The sequence below is a fragment of the Scatophagus argus genome, chromosome 15, assembly GCF_020382885.2.
Source record: "Scatophagus argus isolate fScaArg1 chromosome 15, fScaArg1.pri, whole genome shotgun sequence".
Classification (NCBI taxonomy): Eukaryota; Metazoa; Chordata; class Actinopteri; family Scatophagidae; genus Scatophagus; species Scatophagus argus.
In genome coordinates, this window is record NC_058507.1 from 6,104,846 (window position 1) to 6,127,340 (window position 22,495).

General features: G+C 42.6%; 2 protein-coding genes across 4 annotated transcripts in view; both read left to right on the forward strand.

Moving 5' to 3' along the window:
- stard9 (StAR-related lipid transfer (START) domain containing 9) overlaps positions 1 to 3,078 on the forward strand; it is a 40,203-nt gene extending 37,125 nt beyond the window's left edge. For both annotated transcript variants that reach the window (XM_046412210.1, XM_046412212.1), the window contains exons 31-32: positions 237 to 395; positions 682 to 3,078. In XM_046412210.1, the coding sequence (XP_046268166.1) occupies positions 237 to 395; positions 682 to 786 (264 nt within the window). In that variant the 3' untranslated portion in view covers positions 787 to 3,078. The remainder of the gene's footprint in view (positions 1 to 236; positions 396 to 681) is intronic.
- Positions 3,079 to 4,253: 1,175 nt separating this feature from the next.
- Positions 4,254 to 22,495, forward strand: part of sptb (spectrin, beta, erythrocytic) — a 44,292-nt gene continuing 26,050 nt past the window's right edge. The window contains exons 1-5 of one of the 2 annotated variants that reach the window (XM_046412213.1): positions 4,254 to 4,597; positions 10,106 to 10,371; positions 19,726 to 19,877; positions 19,966 to 20,139; positions 22,111 to 22,208. In XM_046412213.1, the coding sequence (XP_046268169.1) occupies positions 10,224 to 10,371; positions 19,726 to 19,877; positions 19,966 to 20,139; positions 22,111 to 22,208 (572 nt within the window). In that variant the 5' untranslated portion in view covers positions 4,254 to 4,597; positions 10,106 to 10,223. Of the gene's footprint in view, positions 4,598 to 10,105; positions 10,372 to 12,780; positions 13,406 to 19,725; positions 19,878 to 19,965; positions 20,140 to 22,110; positions 22,209 to 22,495 lie in introns of those variants that run through there. The other variant, XM_046412214.1, reaches the window with a different exon arrangement.

A 22,495-nucleotide genomic window follows, 5' to 3' on the forward strand; every position in this document is an offset into this window, starting at 1 on the left:
GTCCTTCGTAATTAAGCCCAACTTATGATTAACAGCGGGACATGGAGTTTCTCAACCACAAAATGTAGACTGTGCCACTTAGCCACCGCTCATGCTGACAGAAACCAGACCGATCCGGAGGCAGCGGATGTGGGGAGACATCGTGTCAGCTGTTGGTTATCATCGTCAGTGTACATTTGCCTCTTGGCTGATCAGGAAGTCTGCACTGTCCACATTATTGATGATTTTCACCTCAGGCTGGCCTGTGCGTGCTGGCGATGCAGTCCGTGTTCGAGGAGTCCCTGCCTCGTCCCAGTGTGGATGCCGTCCGAGGTGAGATGATGCCCAGCTGCTGGGTCCTGCAGCCAGTTAGGCGTGGCGGACAGGAAGTCACCAGGGTCATCTGCTTACTACAGGTGAGATATGGTCCCTGTTCAAATCTGCCTGCTGATACGTGTTCTGCTCACTAGCAACGCCGATGCGTTTTAACTGCCAGTAACAACTCGAACGTTTGGGTTGATCGAAGAGGATGTCTGCGTTCGGGTTGTGGAAGTCCCAAATCATAACCTTTATTTTAACTTTGTTTTCATGCTCTGTTTCACGTAGGAGGTTTTACAAGATCTCAACAAGCGAGTTTGAAAAGTCAAATTGTTTACATACATCACGGTCTTACTGCAACCATATCAATTTGCCCTTTTCCAGGTGGACCTGGGAACTCCGTCCTTCCCTCACCGACTGTTGAACACTGTTGCCAGAAGACAGGCGGCTGTCATCGCCGACCTTGACGATTTTCTCTCGTCCTCGTAAATCCAGCAAGAAGACGCGTCAGCAGTGAGCACTTAGACTAAACCCTCTCCGGCATGGAGTCAGTCTGTCTTTTGAATTTGCACCTGAAATTTCTTTACTTGACTTTCTTTCATTCCAAGAGCACTGTTGATTCCCAGTTACAAAGGTGAAGCAGCTTTTTTATTCTTTTTGTATGAAGATTTTTTTTTTTTTTTATAAAATATTGAAAATGTATTTTTATATTTGTCTTGTACGTGAATGCCTGTAACAATCATAATCCTATTTTACCAAAGATTGCGTAGAAGTCTCACAGGAGTGACTGAGCATGTGTTTCCTTTAGGTTTTGACAACTCGATAAGTAATCATCCAAGGCGGCAAAGCTACAAAGTTTATCCACCTTACTGATTTTTTTTCATCTGATGATGAAATAGGTTAATTAGTCCATTCTAACATGATAAATATCAGCCATTTAGCTCCCTTAATGCCTGTTAGAAATATGGTGATGTTGATATGTTGATTTCCACCTTATTGTAACAAGGACAGCCAAATATAAACCTTTAAATTGAAGATAACCCAAGGTTACACTGATTTGATGTATATTTACAATGCAAGTGAGTTTTCATCAGTGTTAACCTCCTGTCCATCTACGATATCTATGATAGATTTCCAGTGTTGTAGTGACAAGGAAATATACATACACTTGACATTAAGTCCATTTGCAGAAGGCAGCACCAGTTTCAAATCTTGGTCAAACATATCAAATATACTAAGGAAATATTCTCAAATACTGTTTTGCCCTGCTTTGTTGCAGTACATGTACATACTGACGGGTTGGAATAGGATAAAAGGTAATTTTAATTCTGGCTGAAGGCAGGGTAGTTTGGGAGAGAAGGGATTTTATTGTTTTTCACATCCTAAATTATTATTTTATTTCAGCCTTCCTTTGCAGTAAAGATAACAGTTACATAAACAGTCACAATAAAAAGACCACTTTTTAAAGGTTTAAGGTAAACATCAATAAGCACTGGGAGGCCTTTGTTTGTTTCAGCCCTGTCAGTACTCCAGTAACAGTCCTACAGATATATAAGGACAGCAGAGATCGTAAGGTGGTGTGCTGAAGTATTGAAGGAATGTTAAGAGTTATTTTAGTTACTCTTCAGCTGTTATTTGTAATGTTTGCCTGCGCAGTTTTAAGCCACTCAGCAGCACTTTGTCCTGAAACGATTTTGTAGCAAAACAGGGAGGTTGGGAAATTGAGACCTTTTTGAACATAGCAAGTAAATAAAAAGACAAGATACTGAAGATCCCACCAGCTGCAGGGGTGATGCCCCTTTGGCACAGCCTGACCTCTGACCTCTCTTTATTTCATAATTAAAGCTGCGTTGAGATATCGTCACACTGTGGTACCCCAAATGTGCATAAGCTCAGTTTTAAGGCCTTTTGTTCTCACCTGTTTCTGAAGTCTTTTGTATTTATTGTGTCCCTTCTGCCGTCAGATTGAAATGCTGTTGAATGTGTTTTATGAGGGTGTTGGGATTTTTCTTCCACGAGCAAAGCGCGGTGTTGTGTTTACGGCTACTTGCCTAAAACTGTTGATGCATTTATTAATGTTATATATTAAAAAAGTGTGTTTGTTGTTTTTTTCCTTTTCGTTTGTTAAACCTATGCAGAAGTTGATCAAAGGCAGGACTGTTTGCTGTCAAAGCTAGCTCAGCTCTATCCACATATGAAGCCATATTATTTACAGTAGTTGTAGGCTTGCAGGTTCACGACTGTTCTGGTGCTGCAGGACTCAGTTTAGGACTAAAGACGTTCTCGGGGGAACCAAAGAGAAAGAGATGACAATACTGAAGGCACAGAGTGAAGGAACACGGTGACAACTTTTTGTACTGACTTCTTGTTGTCTGTATTTTTGAGTGCTCATTTCATTATGTAAAAAGTTTTAATTTATGTTTTGATGTTGTTGAAAATGTATTTTATTATAAACGCCTTGCTTCCAATAAGATATTGATTGGCCTGCGTGTTTGGCCATTTTTATGAATACAATACGTATTTTAAATGATTTGCTGTTGGGTTGTTTTGTTTTGTTTTGTTTTGTTTTTTTTTTGTTTGTTTTTTTTTTTTCTTAATATCTTAAATTCATTCATTTAATCTTTCCAGTTACATTATGTCTAAGTTAACCTGGGAATTGAGTGTCTGTAGCACAAAAGCAACATTGCTTGCTCAGATTTGTACTTCTCTTCCTATGTCACGCTTGCTTTTGTTTGACAGTATATCTGAGAAGTAATTGTTTAAAAGAAAAAAAAGAATTAATTTTCCTCAAAGTCAGATATCGTGTTGGCATTTAAAATTAGCTATTTTATCAACGTTATTATTGAAAAAGGTCCAACAATATCCAGCCTTTAAGTCTAAGCAGTCTGCCTCCTTTTAAAAGTGTTTTATTAGTCTACAATTCAGCACAGAAAGTAATCCTGATATTTTCAAATAATTCAAATAATTCAAATAATAGACAAATGGAGTTGTTTCCTATCTGTGGCACGAGCTATGTCTTGATGTATTTTAAAACACACCAAATAATCCCAAATTATGGATTCCCTCTCCAGAGAAATTAAATGTGTTACAGCGTGTGTCACATCATCTGACAAGGCAGTAGTGGAAGAAATACTCAGATCCATTACTGAAGTAGCAGTTGGCAATACATGAATGTACTAAATGTACATGTGAAAATGTCTAAATGCGAAAATACTAAATTCTAAATAGATGTACTGCATTAAAACTTAAGTAAATGTACGGAAAGTATTGTCAACAAAATGTGCTTGCAGTACCAAAAGTGAAAATACTCGTTCTGTTTGTGACGCATTATTACAGTGTTGGACTGATGCATCAATATGTAGGCAACATTTTACTGCTGGTTTTACTGTGTTGTATACATTTCAGTACTTTGGTGCAGTGATTCCCAGGCTCAGGTTTGGGCCCCTCCAAAGTGTCACAAGATGAATCGGATGGGTTGTGAGATGAGGGGGTAGAATAGAAGAAAAACACAAAATTTTAGGTGTTTTTTTTGTTTGTTTGTTTGTTTTTGTATAGATGTTTCTTTAATCTTTACTTCTTTGTAAGTAATTTTACCCCTTTGGGCCTTGAGGAGATATTTTAAATGAAACCGTCTGATGGGGGTAACAACAACATACAAGTTTAAGTACACGGTAACATAAGGTTAAGTCAAGTACTTGTACATGTAGTCACTTTCCAGCACAGATGTCAGGTTATGTGACGGGTGTTTTCACTCTGTAGGTAATGGACGTTCTGTGTAACGCGAGGATCTGTCTCAGGGACTTGGTGTCCACGTCCAGAACCGTCTCCTCTCTGCGCTGCGTGTTAAATGGCACGCAGGGGCGGCAGCAGAGGTGACATTTCTGACAGGGTCTGGGTGGGTGTGTGGGTGGGTGGTTTGTGTGTGAGATTAGAGCCCGCTCGGGGCGGGGTGGCGCGGAGGGGAGCAGGGGCCTGCACAGGACATCACAAGTGTCTCTGCCATTTAGAGTCACCAGCTCTTGTCAGGAATGTGCGTCCCCTGCGTGCACAGATCATGTACTGGATGCGCCCACTTTATTTTTAACCCGGCAGGGTGGGTCAGTCGCAGGCTTTCGGGAATGACCGTGGAGCGCGCGGCGCCTGCTGTCCCTTTCCCTCGTCCCCCGTGCCCTCCTCGCGCTGTGGAGACCTCCGTCCGCTGTGACCAGGACCCCGCTGCGTCAATGGGATTATAATTGGTTTACTGGCAGGGAGAAGGCTCAAGATAAACAGTTTCGGACAGGACGACATCCAGAAGCAAGTAAGTGTAAATTGAAGGCTGAGCTGGTTGCGCCATTGTTAAATTAAATTATTGATCTTTGGCCAGATTTCTGTCACCGGTCACTTAATGGTGCTCTTTCCATTTAGGCTGAGAGTTGTTTGAAGTAGAGTTTTGGAAAGAAAAGAAAAAGTTTCCTCACAACCACCTGTTGGAACCAGGCTGCCATTTTAAACAGTGACGTCGTTTTTAAAAAGCTCTTAGACTAATTATTTTAGCTTAGTTTACGCGAAGGTGGCCTGCTCTTAAGAAAATACACTTTAACTTAAATTAGTCTAAATTTAAGCCTCATCTCGGTCGTTATCTTTCACCGCGAGCAGGCCGCGAGTCGTTGAAAGTGCGCACAATGACGTCACTGCGCGTGGACAAGTGCGCCTTCCTAAAGCTTATGTGTTCGTGAAGTTAGCGAGGCGTTTGGAACGTGCTTCGACTCCTTGAGTTTCTTAAAAGTAGCAGTATAAAAAACATACTGCAGTAGCGACATACAAATGTATCTAATTTAAAGTTTTATTGAGGTAAAAGTGCACAATTATCAAAAAAAAAGTGTCAAATGTGAAAGTTGTTGGATGTTTATTATCGTTACTGGTGCGTTAATGCATAAGTACTATGTTACTCTCGAAGTTACTCAAGGTGGACCTTATTTTTATATTTTTCATGTATATATTAAGTGAGTATTTTTCTGCACTTTTGGGATAGTTTAATATAGAACATTTCATCCTATTTTGTCATCCAGTCATCTTTTGCATGTAATATAAAAGTTTTTTTTTTAAAAATCAAAAAAAATCTGCAAGTAGTAACCAAAGCTTTCAGATGAATGTAGTGGAGTAAAATGTGCATGGGACATATAGTAAAATAGTATAAAGTAGCTTTGAATACTCGAGCACAGGTACCTCAGATTTGTACTCCGCTCCAGTACTTGAGTAAGTGTACTCAGTTCAATTCCCCCACTGATGGTAAACTAAGCCCAAGTATTTCTGCACGTCTCCTGTCCACAATGTTCAGTCCAGCCACGAGCCAGACAGCGTGGTGGCTTCCAAAATAACAAAGAAAATGTTCCCTGAGCAGAAGACACGTCCCTCCTCATTCCCCTTAAAAGGACAAGTTTGAGTGTGTCGCCATGTCTGGACGAGCAGTGACTTCTGTGTAAACACACTCCGGGATGATAGTTTACTATTGATTCCTCATAACCGTCCACAAGATCAGGCTCGGTGTCGTAGTCAAAACAATGCCGACCACAACAGAGGGACCTTTTTCACATCTTGTGTACATAATCAATGCACAGTATGGATTATGCTAAACAGAGTGTGCTTATGCTCAACTTTCACCATGTGTCCCCTCCCCCCCATATTTTGTTGAAGTACAGGAATAATAATCACTACGATGTTGACACTGGCGGAGTTTGAGAAGGAAGCTGCAGACTTTGGCGGTCGCCCGGCCTCCCCACCCCCTCATCATCTCCCTCCATATTTGTGTTTATGTCTCAGACGTTACTCTCCGCTCCACCTCAGGCCAGAGGTTTCATTGCTGCTGCTTCAGTTTCACACACAGACTGTAGCACACACGTCTTGACCACACCCATCTCTTGTTTCATCCCCTCCATCTGACTCATCTGAATAATGTGCTCACTCCATGCCAGCTAATGTGTTGCTGCTCCTCCGAGTGCATCAGCCAGGAGTTTACTTACAGCTGGGAGTGTGGCTTCCCCAGTTATTACTCATTTCAGGTGCTGATTTGATGTTTACATTGTACATATTTGTTTACTATATAGTTTTGCAGTAGCAGCAAAAGGGGGGGGCAGTCAATTAAAATCAAAGGCGGAAAGGATATCATGAAATGTTAGAGACGTTTTTTTTTTTCGCGCCTCAGAAACAAGAAACAAGGAATTGATTTGTTTGTACTCAGCAAATCTTAAAAGTAAAAATCTCATTCACACCTTTTAACTATTTTCCCAAAACTTTTAAGAGCTGAGCTGCGTCACTAGACATCAAAACTCACCTTTCGTCACTGTCATGCCAAGTGGAATTTTCATGAAAAGCAACGCAATATATTATTGTCTTAGGTCGAGCACTTGAATATCTGGAGATGTTCCAGCCGACATTTTAATCACACCTCCTGACATTTCTGCAGCTTTTGAGAAGTTTTCCAGCAGCCGTTACTCATCGGCTCAGAATGTGCAGCTAGAAAGAAATGTTATGTTTACTGGACCGCGTGCAGATGACTTAATGTACTGCAGGCGAAACACAAGGTGTGCCAAAGTGTTATAATGATAACAATAATTAATTATATCATGTGTCTTATCAGTGGAGGCAAAAACATGCTATCTGTACAAACTTTGTGTTAAATGTATGCCAAATATTTCACAGTGGTAACACTAATAATATGACTTATAATGCCCATTTATGTGTCAGTGACAGACACAAACAGCTACACATGTCAGACACATCTAAACCAGCGCCCAAACACTTCATTGGTTGATTAATAGACGAGTCTGAAAAGGAATTGTCAACGTTTATGATTAATATGTGATTCATATATGAAGGAAATATTCTGAACATTTGCTGCTTTTAGCTATTTTATAGGACTGTAAATTGGGACTCTTTGGGTGACTTTTTGGACAGTTGTTTGGATGGAGGATCCAGTTTCAGAAAGATTGAAGGAACTTGGGCTTTCTTCTTTGCCTTTTGGTCATGCGAGTGGCTCTAGCTGTGGCAGCATCAGTCTGTCAGTTGGTAGGTCCACCACTTTGGTCCAGATTGAAATATCTTAACAACCAACCATGGTCCCCACAGGATGAATCCTCTTGTCTTTTCCTGTAGTGCCGCCATCAGCTCTAACGTTTCGACTTATCTCGTGAAATCATCTGCAAGATGGACTGGCAGAAGTCCATGGTGATAATTCCTGTAGACTTAGACGGTTAGGTCAACATTTCTGTTTGTTTATGACCAAATAACTGACATTCCCCACAGCTCCCCCTCAGCTCTGTTTGTGCGACGACGGTGAACATTGTCACATTAAAGCTGCGTGATGTCAGCATGTCAGCATTGTCGCTGTGAACGTGTTAGCATTTACCTCAATGCACTGCTGTGGTTCTACATCCATGCTGGGAGTTGTGTGAGGCTGTCGTGAATAATCATAAGAATAATCAAAACTCTGGCAGCTCTAATGGAAAAAGGTGTTGTTGTTGTTTTTTTTTTTTTTTTTAGGAATGGTTCCACACTCTCACTTTTCATTATCAGGTGAGAAACACCTCACAGTTACAAGGTGTACAGGTGCTGTTCGAGCTCAGTGATAACCCTCGCTCCTCAGCAGTTTATATCGGGGACTGCATCTTCAGACTTTTATTCTGCATTGCAGGAAGTTAAAACTCACAGGGTGACCTACTGTGAGTGAGCAGGACAGTCAAGGACGCCACAGGAGAACGACTCACCATTGACAGACACACGCCGGCTGTGGCAGGCAGCGAGCTTTCTGTCAGCGGACTGTCACAGCTTGCCTTCGTGCGGCTCTGAACGGAGCGCGGTGCACTATCACTGAGAATAAGTCCCAGCTCACGCTCTTAATTTGCTGCAGTTTGTGTCTGCCGGTCCTTTGACGCCGATCGGAGTCTTATAGATTGTTGTGTACATGTGACAGCTTGTGGATACGGGTTTGTACAGTGAGCGTGAAGAGCGTTTGTGCGGCAGGAGCGTGTCGTGCTGTAGTCCTGTCCAGGTTGTGTGTGAGGTGATAAGGGGATCCCCAGGGGTGGGTGGAGCATCCCCAGCCTGATAACAGCCGCCTGCAGAGAGCTGATACTGGAGACCTGTAGGACTCCATCATTGTGCAGCACTGAGGGCCTCTTCTCTTCTCTCTGTCTCATTGTGAGTTTTTGTCAGCAGTGTTGGGAAGTAACTTAGTATATTTACTCAAGTACTGTACTTTCATACAGTTTTGAGGCATGTTGTGCAGTCTTATACCTCCACTACTGTCCCACTGAAATGTACTGGGATTGAAGTATAAGTAGAACAAGGAGATTGTTCTTCTGACATGAAAAATATGTAGCATTTAGCTGTTGTATGTATTCTTAGTGAATGGTTTCAAGGCCTCACTTCACCTCACAGACTTATTCACTCACAAATACCCACCGACGGAAATACGTAAACACACACACTCTCGCAGTTCAAACTACGTGAGCTGCATCATTCAAAGGGGGCGGCTTCGTCATGTTCTGCAGTACGGAGGGGTTGCTCCCCCTCCCCCCCGTGAAGCATGATAAGACAGTTATGCTGCTCCCAGATAGAGCTATCTGAGCGGTTACCCTTCAACCCGCCATTCCACACAAAGAACAGGCAGGCAGCTGAGCAAAGCGACACACACAAAATGGAGATTATGGCAGGCGCAGGAGCTCGCAGGGCCAATGTGAAAGTAATGACAGGCGAGATTCCTGCGTGAAAATACATCTGCACCACCTCTGAGATCAGATAGATTTCTTCAAATTGCCAGAATTACATTCTAATGCCGGATATAGATAGAGCCCCTTCCCAATGGGATTTTATAGATTGAAAGTTAACACCAAAAATACAAACTAAATGGACAGTGCTCCTCACAGAGAAAGCTGGATTTGCTGGGTTTTGCTCCTAGGAGGGCTGCACATCACTCACAATTTTCTCCAGTAATTCTTTGATCGTCTGGCCTGTGAAACATCACAAAGGTGTCCATTACAATGTCTTTGAGGCAAAGGTAATGTCATCAAAAGTCTTTCATTTTCCCAGCTCCAAGTCAAATTCACAGTCAGGCAAATTTCAGGCAACTGGTTTTAAAAGTCCCTCAAAAGAATATCAAAAAAAAGTTTAGAATTCATTTTCGGTTAGTAGTTTTAGTGACCAATCTTTCCAGCCTGACATCCTGCAGTATCCTGCGGAATAGAGAACACTGTGCAGTATTTTACAGCGCTACATCTTAATATTTGTGCCCATAGTCATCTGTTCTATCACATCTGTGTATTTATATTTCAAACAGGCACTAATGCAGACACATAAAAATATTAATCTTGAAATGACGTCTTCTCCATCACTCATCAGAAAATCTGTCACTATGCACACATTGTTAACGTCCACAGTCCACAGCTTCCACATCACACTTGTGTAAGTTTCATGTTGTACCACTGTGATGTGACAAAATCCTCCTCACGCTTACAGCACACGTCTTAAACTTAGAGTTGAAACAAGCGCAGAGACACTTTAGCCCTTCAGTAGATGAGTGTGACAACAGCTTTCCGGTGTGACATGCATCATTCTTCACGGTGAAGGTCAAACATCCAGGTGACACAGCAACAATAAAGACATATTTTTGTGTGGATGGAGACTTTAAACCTCTGTTCTCTTGTGATTTCTGATATAATTGTATTGTTCAAGCAGTTTCCGTTTCAGTCTAGTACATGCTGAACCCGAGTTAATCATCATAATCAATCATATTAACACCCCTACTGTCTGCCTTTGCCCTCTGTTTCAGACTAGCTCCACTGTTCGAGGTCCATCCTGCCATTTTGTCTCTTCCACTCATTTCCCCATACACCACCTGAGGACGCCGGCTGTCGTCCCCTCACTTGGCCGCCACGCTGGCTACCGCCATGACTTCCACCACAGACTTTGACAATGCGGAGATCACGCAGCAGTACAGCCACATCAACACCCGCTTCGACCTCTCTGACGAGGAACTAGACAATGACAACAGCTCCGCCAGGCTGTTTGAGCGCTCACGCATCAAGGCCCTCGCAGGTGAGTGCGTGCATGGTAAACAGGCTGCGTCCTCTCTGAGGCATTCATGTGACAGATTTTTGAGATGACAGCGTCTCTTTATGGGTGTGAGAAGGGCGGAAAGGATGAGCTATAATGGGTAGGTTTGAATGTGACCTCCACTTTGATTTAGTCCAAAAAAACAAACAAGAAATAAAAGAAATCACACCACAGATGATCCATTATTCTACTCCAACGTCCTCAGCTAGATCTGCAGGTGTTCTGTGTGTGTGTGTGCATGTTTCTCGTGGGTGTCACACACACTCCCCGAGCAGCTGAGCCCTGACACGACTCCACACCCTGTGCAAGTAAGTGGGATCGCTTGCACATTCCCTGAATGTCCACAGACTGACCGATCTGGACAGCTGCCCTGCCCGTCTGCCTCCCATAGCACAGATCTCTGGCATTTCTGGTTAAGCTGGTGAGCCGTGACCCACCTGTGAAACGGCTGCTTGGGCTTTTAAAATAGCAGTGTTTCTGTGCATGAAGGAAGCGCAGGGCAAAAAAGGGGAGGTGAGGGTCGTTTCTGTAAAGCAGCCAACGCAAGAGAGGTCAGAAGTAAGGTGGTAAAATTCAGCTCTGTGGAGAAGGCACTTCAGGGTTTGAAAACTTCTAATACTAACGCTGACATGACGCCAAATGGACGTTTCCAAATGGACACCGGAACCTTTTTCTTCTTTGCTTTGTTAACTGTGAACGTGTGTTTTTCCCGCAAATCCCTAATTTAGCAAAAGAGGCTACAGTTTGCACACATTAAATGCAACTACACAAGAATGAAAAAGATAATATTTAGCAGACTTTATGAAGTTCTTTACAGTTCCTTACAGGCAACACAGTGCAGAGGTCCAAACCTTTGAACTGGCTGACAGGTTTCTTCATAAAGAAGAATATGGTTAATGTAGTTTATTTTGAGGGGGTCCCACATTCAAAATCCCTCTGCACTAAATACTCACCAGCTCTATGCTGAATGCTGAAAACAGTCTCCAACAAAAACACTATTTATATCTGTCTTAGTAATTTGCTGAAAGCAAAAAGTGCCCAGCTGTTTCAGATAATTACTAAGATTTTTTTGTCAGTGAAATTGTATTTGTTAGCTCATTTTAAAGATTTTCTTCCTCAGTCAAAACCACTTGGCCCGCGGCTGAGAGCCAACCAACACACATTGTCGGTTTCCACATGTTTATCACCAGCTTTTTCTTGAGGCTCCTCAAGTCCTGGATGAATCTGTGTTTCCGTGGGCATTAGTGGTAACTGAAATAAAAAAAAAATACCTTCAGTGGCAGAATAGAGGAATAGAAACTCGGATATTCTAATGCACTCCTACGATGTCTCCTCGTGATAATGAAAAGTTTTATACACAGCATTGCGTTGCAGTGCAGAAACAGACCACTGATTTGCTTGCATTCACTGAGTTGCTTCATTCACTCTTCACAGTCATTGGCTCGTTCATCAGGTGTTTGCTTACCAGCCGACTTGTACCGCCCACTCATCGTCTTGCAGGTGAACACGACGGCTCGTACAGTTTACTCCACCAGTTGATGGACCGTCAATCCTGGATTTCAGCACTTGATGCTACGCATACATTTAGGTCTGAACTAATGTATTTGATTTCGATATCCAGGACTACATCAGGGTGGCCAAAATGTTTAAAATTGTGTGTCCAGAGCGTTTGTCGGGCTGCGCTCTCACCACTTTTCTTGCTGTCTCTTTAAGTGATCAAGGCTTCTGAGTGGGTGTTGGTGATATTGTGTTAGAGTGCTGCTGCACTGATGTTTCTGTAATGCAATCAGTGTTTCCTGTCAGAGGGAGAGGGAGAGAGAGAGTGGTAAGGGGAAGGGAGGAAAGTGAAGAGAGAGAGAGAGGCATGAGTTGAGAGAGAATGAATGACACCCACTGCTGATTTACAGCTTGGAAACTCAGAAACAAGCACCCAGCATGCCCTCAAAGCACTTACAGAACGCACTGGATATGCAGCCATTTACACTGATTCTCACAGGAACCTAAGAAAGGACACATTCCTGTAGATACCCAGTTTTGTTTTGCATTATTAGCACAGGAAACCACAACTGTGCCAGTTAAACACTTCACATTAAGTGATGTCACGACTGTGTGGGAGCGTGCAGTGAAACATATTGTATGCATGGCTGAGGAGAGAGAATTCACTCTGAACTGAACCGAAGGCTGCCTGAGCCCTTGTGCCGTCTGAGAGTGGCGGCACAGCATCGTCACGGCAGCAGTGAGGAGAGAGTGAGAAAGAGAGAAGAAAGGAAGGAGGGCGGGAGGGAGGGAGGGAGTGAGGGAGCAGGAGTGAGCACAAGAGGGATCTGGAAAGGAGGACAGAGAGCCAAGAGACAGAGAAGAGGAGAGACGTGGAGTGCCAAGCTCCTCTGCCGGCTCCGGGCTGTGTGTTGTTGTTGTTGTCGCTGTCGTCGTTTGGGGGTTGGGGGGGTCAAGATGAGCAGCCCGTGCCTGCTGCGCGCTGCCCCTATAAGCCAGCCCCGGCTCAGAGAGGTCAAGATCAGCCTGAAGGCCAGCAGCAGGGAGACTACAGCCGTCCGGAGCAGCAGCGGAGGGACCAAGGATGCTGCCAGCCGTCCCTATGCCCTGGCAGAGAAAGAGGCCCCTGTTCGGGTCGGCATGAGCAGCAGCCGGAGCAGGAGCACCCCGGCGGTCCACCGGGCCCAGAGACCTGAAAGCAGGAAGACTGCGAGAGGAGGCAGCAGCAGCGTGAAGCAGCAGGAGCCTGAACACCACCCGGAGAGGAACGGCACTCTCCTGCACATCCCACTCTCCGTGGCGCCCTCGGGACTCCCCCCTTTGTCTTCGTCCTCTTCCTCATCCTCCTCCTGCACCCCCAGACGTCAGAGGCCCTCTCACCCTCACCCTCCCACGGCCCTCCTCTCCTCCTCCTCTTCCTCCTCTGCTAAAAGTATGAAGCGGGCTCGCTGGCTGAGTTACAGCACCTCAAACATCTGTTTCAACTCCATCCTGGATGGACGCTTCAGACAGCTGCAAGGTACAGGGTCCTGATGGAAGAGCTGTGTGTGACTGTGTCTGTTTGAGAGGGAGTTTGTGTCGCGCCCCCCCCACCTCCAAATGCCTCACAGATGAGAGAGATGACACCTTTCCAATCAAGCCCCTCCCTTCCCCAACTTTTGTTTGTGTTTAGGCCTGGATGGGATCGCAGGGAGGTTGGGCTGTGATGTCAGCAAGTGTGAAGTGTGTTTGTCATCCTGTTGTGAGAAGTGGAAAAAGGCAGCAGCAAAAAAAAAGAGAAAAGTTTCAGCTTCCATTGCGGTGGTCCTTTTATTGAATGTATATGGTAGTCATTTATTTATTTTCAGGAAGCTGTGGCTCTGCCCCAATTGTTCACTGACTTGGCTTTGAATAATTCATTGGAAAATGGCAAAAAAGGTTGAGATGTTTTTCCCTCCAAAGCCATTCATTGCCAGGTAGTGTTGAGCACTCGTATGTGCTCCATTATCCTTAAAAAAACAAAAAACATATTCATCATTTTTTCCTTGTCACCTATTCTCCATATGGCCCCTCACTCTTCACACACTGTAAGCACTGAATAAAGTGTTTGTATGTTTTGATCCTAACCTCCCCTCTTTTCCTTAGTGTTTGAAAATGATCATTTTCTCTGATGGTTTAACATTTCCCTGCCTATGTTATTAAGGTTTTAAGAGAGAGGTTTGCCGTCACTGTGGATTTTTGTTAGCTTGCACTATGCTATCCAACTCCCTGATGACAGGAGTGCATTAGTGAGAGCAAGAAAATGGAGGAGACGATGCAGGAACAGGAAACATGCTTTTATTTATTTATTTTTTTTTTTGCCTCTGCTAGATTTCAAGTATCGACAGTTTCTGAAGACTGCAGGGACAACTGATACGTGAAGCAGCAAACCTGTGAAGAGAGGTCAATGGGAATCGATCTATCAGTTGCATTTCATGAAATTTTGTTAACTTCTTATTTGACCACTATTAGGGAGATCTGGTCGAGACTGCTGCAGAATCACGCTGGACAGAGCAAAAAATAACTGAAAAACACAAGTGATAAATAGAGGAAGAGACGGAAAAATAGTTTGTGCTTTGCATTTATTGATTTCAGCAGTTCATCCATTTTCTTATGTCTTTCTCAGAAACTGAAGTCAATGCTGTTGAATATTTCTGCAGCTTTCCCCCCCCAGCTTGTATGGTTGGGGGTGTTGTGCTGGTATCAGCTAAGTTCTGACTCAACTCCCCCAGAGATTTTTGTCATTTTCAACCTTGTAGTCTTCACCCTCAGTTGATGCCACTCAAGGCAATTTATGTTTTGTTTTTGGTGTGTGTGCAGCTCCTTCTGGAGCCAAAATAATGTTGTTGTTTTTTTCCACATTGTCAGTAGTGGTGGCGGGGGAGTTGAATGGGTCATTTCCCAATCATAAGGTCAGTGTTTCGATCTCCGGCTCTCCCTGTGCATTGAAGTGACCTCAGACAAGATACTGAACTCCAAGCTCCTTCGGATGTGTGACTGATTTTGTGAGCAGGTGGCACCTTGCACAGTAGCCTCTGCCACCAGTGTGTGCATGTGTGAGTGAACGGGTGAATGCTGGCTTGTGTTATAAAGTGCTTTGAGTGTTTGTTAAAACTAGAAAAGCACCACATAAATGTAGTCCATTTAGTGCTCGCCAACACCTGTAAACAGATAGTGGAGTTCCTGTTCAAGCTTTATGAGAGAAAACACTCGAGAAGCAGCTGCAGAATGTGAGTCGTTTTAGCTAAAGCTCAGGCTATTCATCTTAGACAGAAAACATGTCATGAGGATGCGTCTAAGCAAAGCTACCAGGAGACAAGTTTCATCTGAATTCCTGAACATGGTATCACAGCTACAGGACAGGACGCACCAGCCATGACTCAGGCATGTAGCAGCGTACTGTAGGACCACTGGCTCATGTCCAGTAAGAGCTGACTGTGGGAAAAGACAGATCGGGCTGTATACAGGGAAAATCCATCAGCATGAATAAGTCATGGGGCTGAGAGATTACTGAGTAAAAGCATGTGAAACAGAGGAATGTTTAGTAAGGCTTGTACTGATACGTAGGAGGAAACAAGCCAGGAAGCTGGAAAAGGAACGCAGCACAGGTTTGACAGGACTCTGCTGCAGTCCAGTCAACAGAGAGTGAAAACACTCTATATGACGCCGCATTCGGAAATAATGAATGCATGTCAAAAGGTGGCAGGACAGTGGCAGCCTCTGTTGCAACAGAGCTGAGTACAGCCAAACATACCGCACCTGAATGTCTCAGCTGTGCTTCCAAAAAAGACCAAGCTCGCCCTTCAGTCAAAGTTCTGCCATTGCTGAAATGGAAATCACGCAGTTAATAAAAAACTGTGTGATTAATTAGTGCAGACCTGAAACGAAAGCTACACTCAGTAACTCATACTTAAGAAAATTCAAATGAAAATTTAAGAGAATCTTTGTAAAGTGTCCTCTCGCAGTGTGTCTTTATCCTGCATCTGCTGCTTGTGCCTACTGTGCAGCAAAAGGTGTATAGTCATGCTTCAAGATCGGATAAAATCTTTTATCTTAGTGTATGTTGTTTTATATTATGGTGCCCATGTAAAGTTCACCATAAAATGCATTTTCAGGAGATTCAATTGAGAAAAACTTTATACACAAAATAACTATATGGTAAATAGTGCTGGCCAGCTAACCAAAAATATGAAGATATAATTTGGGGATTGCTGATTTGGGATGTTGAACTCAAATAAGCTCTGGTATTACCTTCCTTACCTGTAATGATTGCCTTGAAGACCGAGAAAAGACAACACACATCTTACACTCTGTAGATGATACTGAGTCTTATATCACTAATTATTTTAATATTGTTTTGATGTTCTCTGTGAAACTTCCACCGGAATTTTGTGGTTAAACAGAAGCGAGTATTCAGACGACTCCTGAGGGCTGTGTTCAGCAGTGAGCGTACAGAGGGCTGCTGTCGTATTGAGCTTGTTGGAACTACTCATCTGGAGACAGCTCAGCGGGATGCCCACAAGCAACAATCCCCCTTCCTCCTCTCCTTCCTCCTCTCCTTCCTCCTCTTCTGTTGTCCCAGAAATGGCCAGGAGCATCTATGTGCGCTCTGTCTCCTCTCAAGGTCTCGTGATGTGAGGTGATACCGGAGAGCCATGTGCACCTTTCAGGGATGTACTTTAATTGTCCTCTTACTGCCTCCACTAAAATCCTCAGGAGGCAGCCGCCCAAAGAGTTCAGAAAGCATTTGTCACAGGCTTTATTGCTCTTAGAGCCGTCTTGGTGAGGCTTTTTTGTTTATTTGGGCTAAATCAGCGCTCACACTCCTGTCGGAGCTCTGAGTTATTTGCATGTGTTTAGTTGTTATTACTTTTTCATACTTGGTTATCCGTGTGGATGTAGAAGAGCAGTGTGTGCTGTTGTTCTGCAGAGAGGAGCAGAATGAAGCATGATTTATTTACTGTACTGTGCGCGCTGCGTGGTTTACATACAATAACCTCTGGTTTCTTCTTCTTTGATGATGCTAAGAATGCAGCTGGAGCTCTTTTAGGTCCTTACTGGGACATTTTTAGCAGGAGAGGAAACACTGTAGATGATGTATCTCTTTTCTGTTTTCCTGATCAGGACTGTAGATTAAACCTGCATCTCAGTCACTCTCTCCTTGCCCTCTGTCACCTGCCGTTCACCTGCCCTCTTTTTCTCCTCCTCCACTTCCCTGGTTTACCTTTGCTACAGTCTCTCTGTCTCCTCCTCTGTCTTATTCTGTTTTATTGTCTCTGTCTCTTAACCTTTAATGAGGTATCTTCAACATCAAGTCTCTCTATCAGCCTTTCTTTTATTCCCTCCCTCCCTCTCTTTCTTCTTCTTCTTCTGTTCCTGCTCTTTAGCTGTTCCTTGCTTGTTCTCCACAGCCTCAGGGTCTGAATCATTTATTACACAAGTCATTAAGGATGCAGTCCTTTGCACTCTGTAGTTTGCAGTCATGTTTGGGCTCAGGAATAAACAGGGCAAACCTTACCAGGCAGACCAAGGGGACGTCACGTGTTGCAAGATGAGACGGCCGAGGGGATAACTGCCTCATCGCCAGTGGCTGACCTGATAAACTTTAAGGAGCTCTGTGTTTCTTTGCATAAAACATGGTGGATGCAGTCATGGTAACTACAGTCAACTCGCAGTGTCCCTCTGTCATCGTTGCTCCAGATTATTCTGAAACACTTCATCTGGATTAAAAGCTTCAGCTTCAGTACAGTTCAGTTGTTTTTATTATTGATTTATCATCCGATTATTTTTTACATGACCTACAAAATAATTGTCTGAATGAAAGTAAATCCCATTATTAGTTATTAGTAAAGTTAAGGGACGCGTGAGACAGTTTTCAGCTTGATGCCTTATATCAGTTGCATCTGTTGTGTCTTTTTCTTATGTTTTTTACCCATACTGATCCTGTTTAATAAACCAATTGATAAATAAATAATCAAGTAATCAAACTAACAGGATTAGTTTTTGAATCATCTTTTTTATTTAGTTAAAACCTTGTTTTTCTCTAACACATAATTAGCCAACAATTTAATGATTTTGATTGTATTTTGTTGTGTTAATATTGGGACCTTGTTTTTGAGGATACTGCCAACGCTCTAATCTAATCTATATTTTAAACATACTGGCTGTCATGCTGAGATATTTTCAAAGTCTATGATTAACGTTGGAACAAAGCCCTATAGAAATACCTTAAAGATATGCAGTTAGAGTTTTCTCCGAGATGTTATCGGCTCTGGACCTCATCTCTACAGCTATAACAATAGAGCAATGCCAAAAATAAGGAATAAAAATAGTTCACATCTTGATTTGATAGTCCTGCTGAGTACACATCTTGATCAGAATTATTATTGTGCTCTATATTCTGTGTCTGTATCACACAGGTAGATTTGGGGCATTTTATAAGCTCACTAAATGCAGATACAACCCCCAGTCACGAGCACACTCCAACTCACACGTCCCTCGCTCCCATTCCCATTAAGTGTGTCCACAGACCAAATAAAAAGAGTATGGAACATTGGGTCAGGCTGACATATGGTCCCATCAAAACTGGTTTTATTTTTGCTGCTGAGTAGGAGGCACATCTGCCGTGCACCGAGATACGATTTAAAAGTGTGAGCGTGAGCCCTGCAAGATGTGTCACCACAGTTCATCCTCCCAAAAACCTCTCCAAGTCTGCGGCTCATACTTTCTTCATCTCTGCGCTACTGTCATTCCTGAGTTTTCAGGCAAAACTGCAGTCGAGGAATTTCAGCATAAGTACTGTACACCTACGCCTAACTATGCAGTCTACTTTTTATGCGCATGATGCTGTTACACAGCAGCATTTCTTTGGCTTCTCTGCAAGGAGGGTGAGGAGACAGAAATGTTCAAGTTAAGATTTTTCTTGGGGAGTGCCCTTTTGTCATGGTGTCTGTCAAATTGGGGGGTTCTGCGTTTGAGTCCCGGTCCGTCCCCCCGGATAATGTGACTGGTCCGGGTGTTTTATCATATCCCCAACTGGTATTACGATTAAAAAGTAACTTTCTGTTACATCAAGGCTATCTTTGCCAGCAGGGCAGCACTGTGACAAGGTTTTCCCATTTAATTGACTAACTGGAGTTTTAGTCATAGTCATGGATGCATTATGGAAGAGCCCTTGTTTGAAGTGACGGTTAACATCTCTTGTTGGATGCTCGAGGAGCTCACTAAAAACTAGGGGTGTACTGAATATATTTTCAGTTTTGAGAATCTGCTAACCAAAACCAGTCTTTTTGTTAGGTGAAGCAGTTTACATCAGAGCAGCAGCATAGCCCCTGTTTAAGAACATAGACTAAAACTGGACTGATTTTTGTACAATATTTACACTGACGAGTGTCAGTGTGGATCTGCTATGGCACAAAACCTCTCATCATTTCTAGTGTGGACTAAATATTTATTAGTTCAGGTGCAGTTTGTGAATCTGGGAGTCTGATATCAGACTGAGTTGTCAGCTTGTTACAGTCAGTTTCACAGGTAGAAATACTAATACTGGGTTAAATTAATGGAGCCAAAGAAAGAATTCTGAGTGTACATTTGCTGCAGACGAAGCTCATGAGCTAATATCGATAACTGGGTTTGTCCTGGCAGCTTAACTCTGCACAGAGGATTAATTTAACCTCTAAAATTTCCTCAACCTCCATCATTTTAAGTGCCCTTGAGCAGGACACTTAATCCCCACCAGCTCCAGTGCTGCTGTTCTGTAGATGTGAAGATTTCCATTATTCATGGAGCTCATGTTCTTTCCTAACTTTGTGCTCCCATCAGATGAGCGTGAGGCGGTTCAGAAGAAGACCTTCACTAAATGGGTCAACTCAATCCTGTCCCGGGTCGGCTGTCGCATCTCTGACCTCTATCTGGACCTGCGGGACGGACGCATGCTCATTAAACTGCTGGAGGTGCTCTCCGGTGAACGCCTGGTAAGAAGTCAAAAAGACATTTTTATGCTTTTCTCTCCTTGTCATAGTCTGTGTATTATCTCTCTTATCTTCTTCTCTCTGACTTTAGCCAAAACCCACTAAAGGCCGGATGCGTATCCACTGTTTGGAGAATGTGGACAAAGCTCTGCAGTTCCTCAAAGAGCAGAGGGTCCACCTGGAGAACATGGGGTCCCACGACATCGTTGACGGCAACCATCGCCTCATCCTCGGCCTCATCTGGACCATTATTCTTCGCTTCCAGGTGAAGACCTCGACTACACTGAAAGCTCATATTTGTCTTTAATTACTCATGTTTGCCTTTTTTGAAGGACTCCCTTTTTGCCTTTTTACATGATTTACGCAAAATGTTACCATCAAATCCCGAAGGTGTTAATGAAGCTTGTACAATGTGTGTACTATTAACTGCTTAATGCATCACAAGTAATTTCAGGTCATGTGTAAAAGTAAAAGCACAAGGACAGCTTCCTCGGTGTATCTTGGCTCACTTTAATCAAAGCCACAAAACATTGCAGGATATACAGAATATACATTTCTTCACTCTAATCTGGCTTACTGTTATGACTGTGTGGGAGGTGTTATATAAGATAGATTTAAAATTCATTTTACAGTAGTAAAAGGAGTAGGAGTAGAAGAAATATTTAAAAAAAATAAACACAGCAAAATAAAAGAAAATTAATTAAATGAGCTTCAAAAGCCATTTGCAGTTAATAGTTCAGTAAAGACCATTTAAGGATAATCTGCCAAATAAACCTCAAGAAAAGTAAATCTCCATATTTGGGTACTCTGACAGTTTTTGTGCATCAACATAGGTCTTGGTTGTAGTTATGAACCACTGTGACTGTGAGGTCTAGTAAAACTTCTATCATGTGAGAAAAATGCCAAAAATTTCTGCCTCAAACAAAGCCTTTTAGAAAAAGAAGCGTAATGTTGTCACAGCAGACAAATATTGTTCTCAATTTCTTTAGATTTTATGGTTTGAAAACCACATGATATTCATAACATTAATAATAATATTTTTTGACATGTGTATCACAATCTAAAACTAAAAGAGAGTGCAGATCTCCACCAGGCAGTGACGTACAATAATCTGCAGATGAGGCGGGTCAGGCCATATAAATTAACATGCTAATTAATGTTGTTGGTGGGGGATATAAGACATCATATGCATATGCACAAAAATAATAAGCGAAATTAGCTGCAGACAGATACACACATGCATACACATGGCCAAATGCATGAATCCCTTGAGGTTTATGTCTGGTGGATATAATAACACGATGAGCTGGTCACATCCCAACCACATTTCAAATATGACTGTTTAATGACTATAATATGTGTTATTATGATTAAGCCACTATAGCTACTATACTATTACCAAATAATATAAATAAAATCAAAATACATAGAAGCCTCATTTTAGTCTGTCTTGGGCACATATGCATGCAGCACAGAAATGCTTGGCAGCAAGGCAAGCATTTGTGTTTTCAACTTTTTCTTTTTCCTCGAAAGTGATGCCTTCAGATTCCAGCCATTATTATCTGCTGTTAGAAGCACATCCAGAACATCAGAACATGTCTGTTTGACTCTTTTATCTTCTTGGGGGGGGGCATGTATTTATTTTTAATTTGACAGCAACACTGTTATTTTTAGACATGTTAGTTCAAACAGTATGGCCTCCTGAATTATTCAGACTTTTCAAAAGAGACAGAAAAAAACAGCAAAGAAAGGAGTTGACTTGGTCCTGTCTGTATTTTTTCCAGTCTGCATAAACCAAGGAGAACCAAAGCTGGCTAAATTTAGCCCTCTCTCAGGGCCTGTTTCTCATATCACATCACTGCTCTAATTACTGGCCCACTGTGTGGGAAAGTAAGAACTTCAATAATTACCACCCCCTCCTTTTAATAACTGGTTTAGATTTGTGAGAATCCAGCTAATCGATTAATACTATTGATGCTGTATCACTTGAGATGAGTTTTGTTTTACACAAATGAAAACCTCCCAATATTTCTGTAGGCTGTAATACGTTATATTTCTAAGGGGTATCTGTGCCACTTTGCCAAAAATTTCCCTGCTGGTGCTTCTCATTAATGACACGTTACTATCAGTTAGGTTTTTTCTCTGTTGTGAATTGTTCCTGTTTGATCGCAAACCTCTTAGCCGTTAGGTAAGTTTCATTATTTACCATCCAGCTGTGCTTGTTGTTCCTCATCAGATCCAGGACATTATTGTGGAAACGGGCCAGGCGGACCAGAAGGAGACACGTTCAGCCAAGGACGCCCTTCTTCTGTGGTGTCAGATGAAAACCGCAGGGTAAGTGGAATGTGTGACCGTTAGTATCACTAAGATGTTTTAAATATTCTTCGGGGATTTGTATGAAAATCCACTCTTGTGCATAGCTGTAAATCTTTTTTTTTTAATCACCAAAATATGTGTGTGCATCTTTAGACTACCATTCAAAACTCCCCTCTTAAATGCTACTTTTAATATTTAATTTTATGTCCCGCGCTTATATTGTTTTAATTTTCTAGGTTCTTGTTTTCATATTTAATTTGTTATGTAAAGTTTCTTTGGGTGTCCTGAAAAGTTCTCCATGTTGT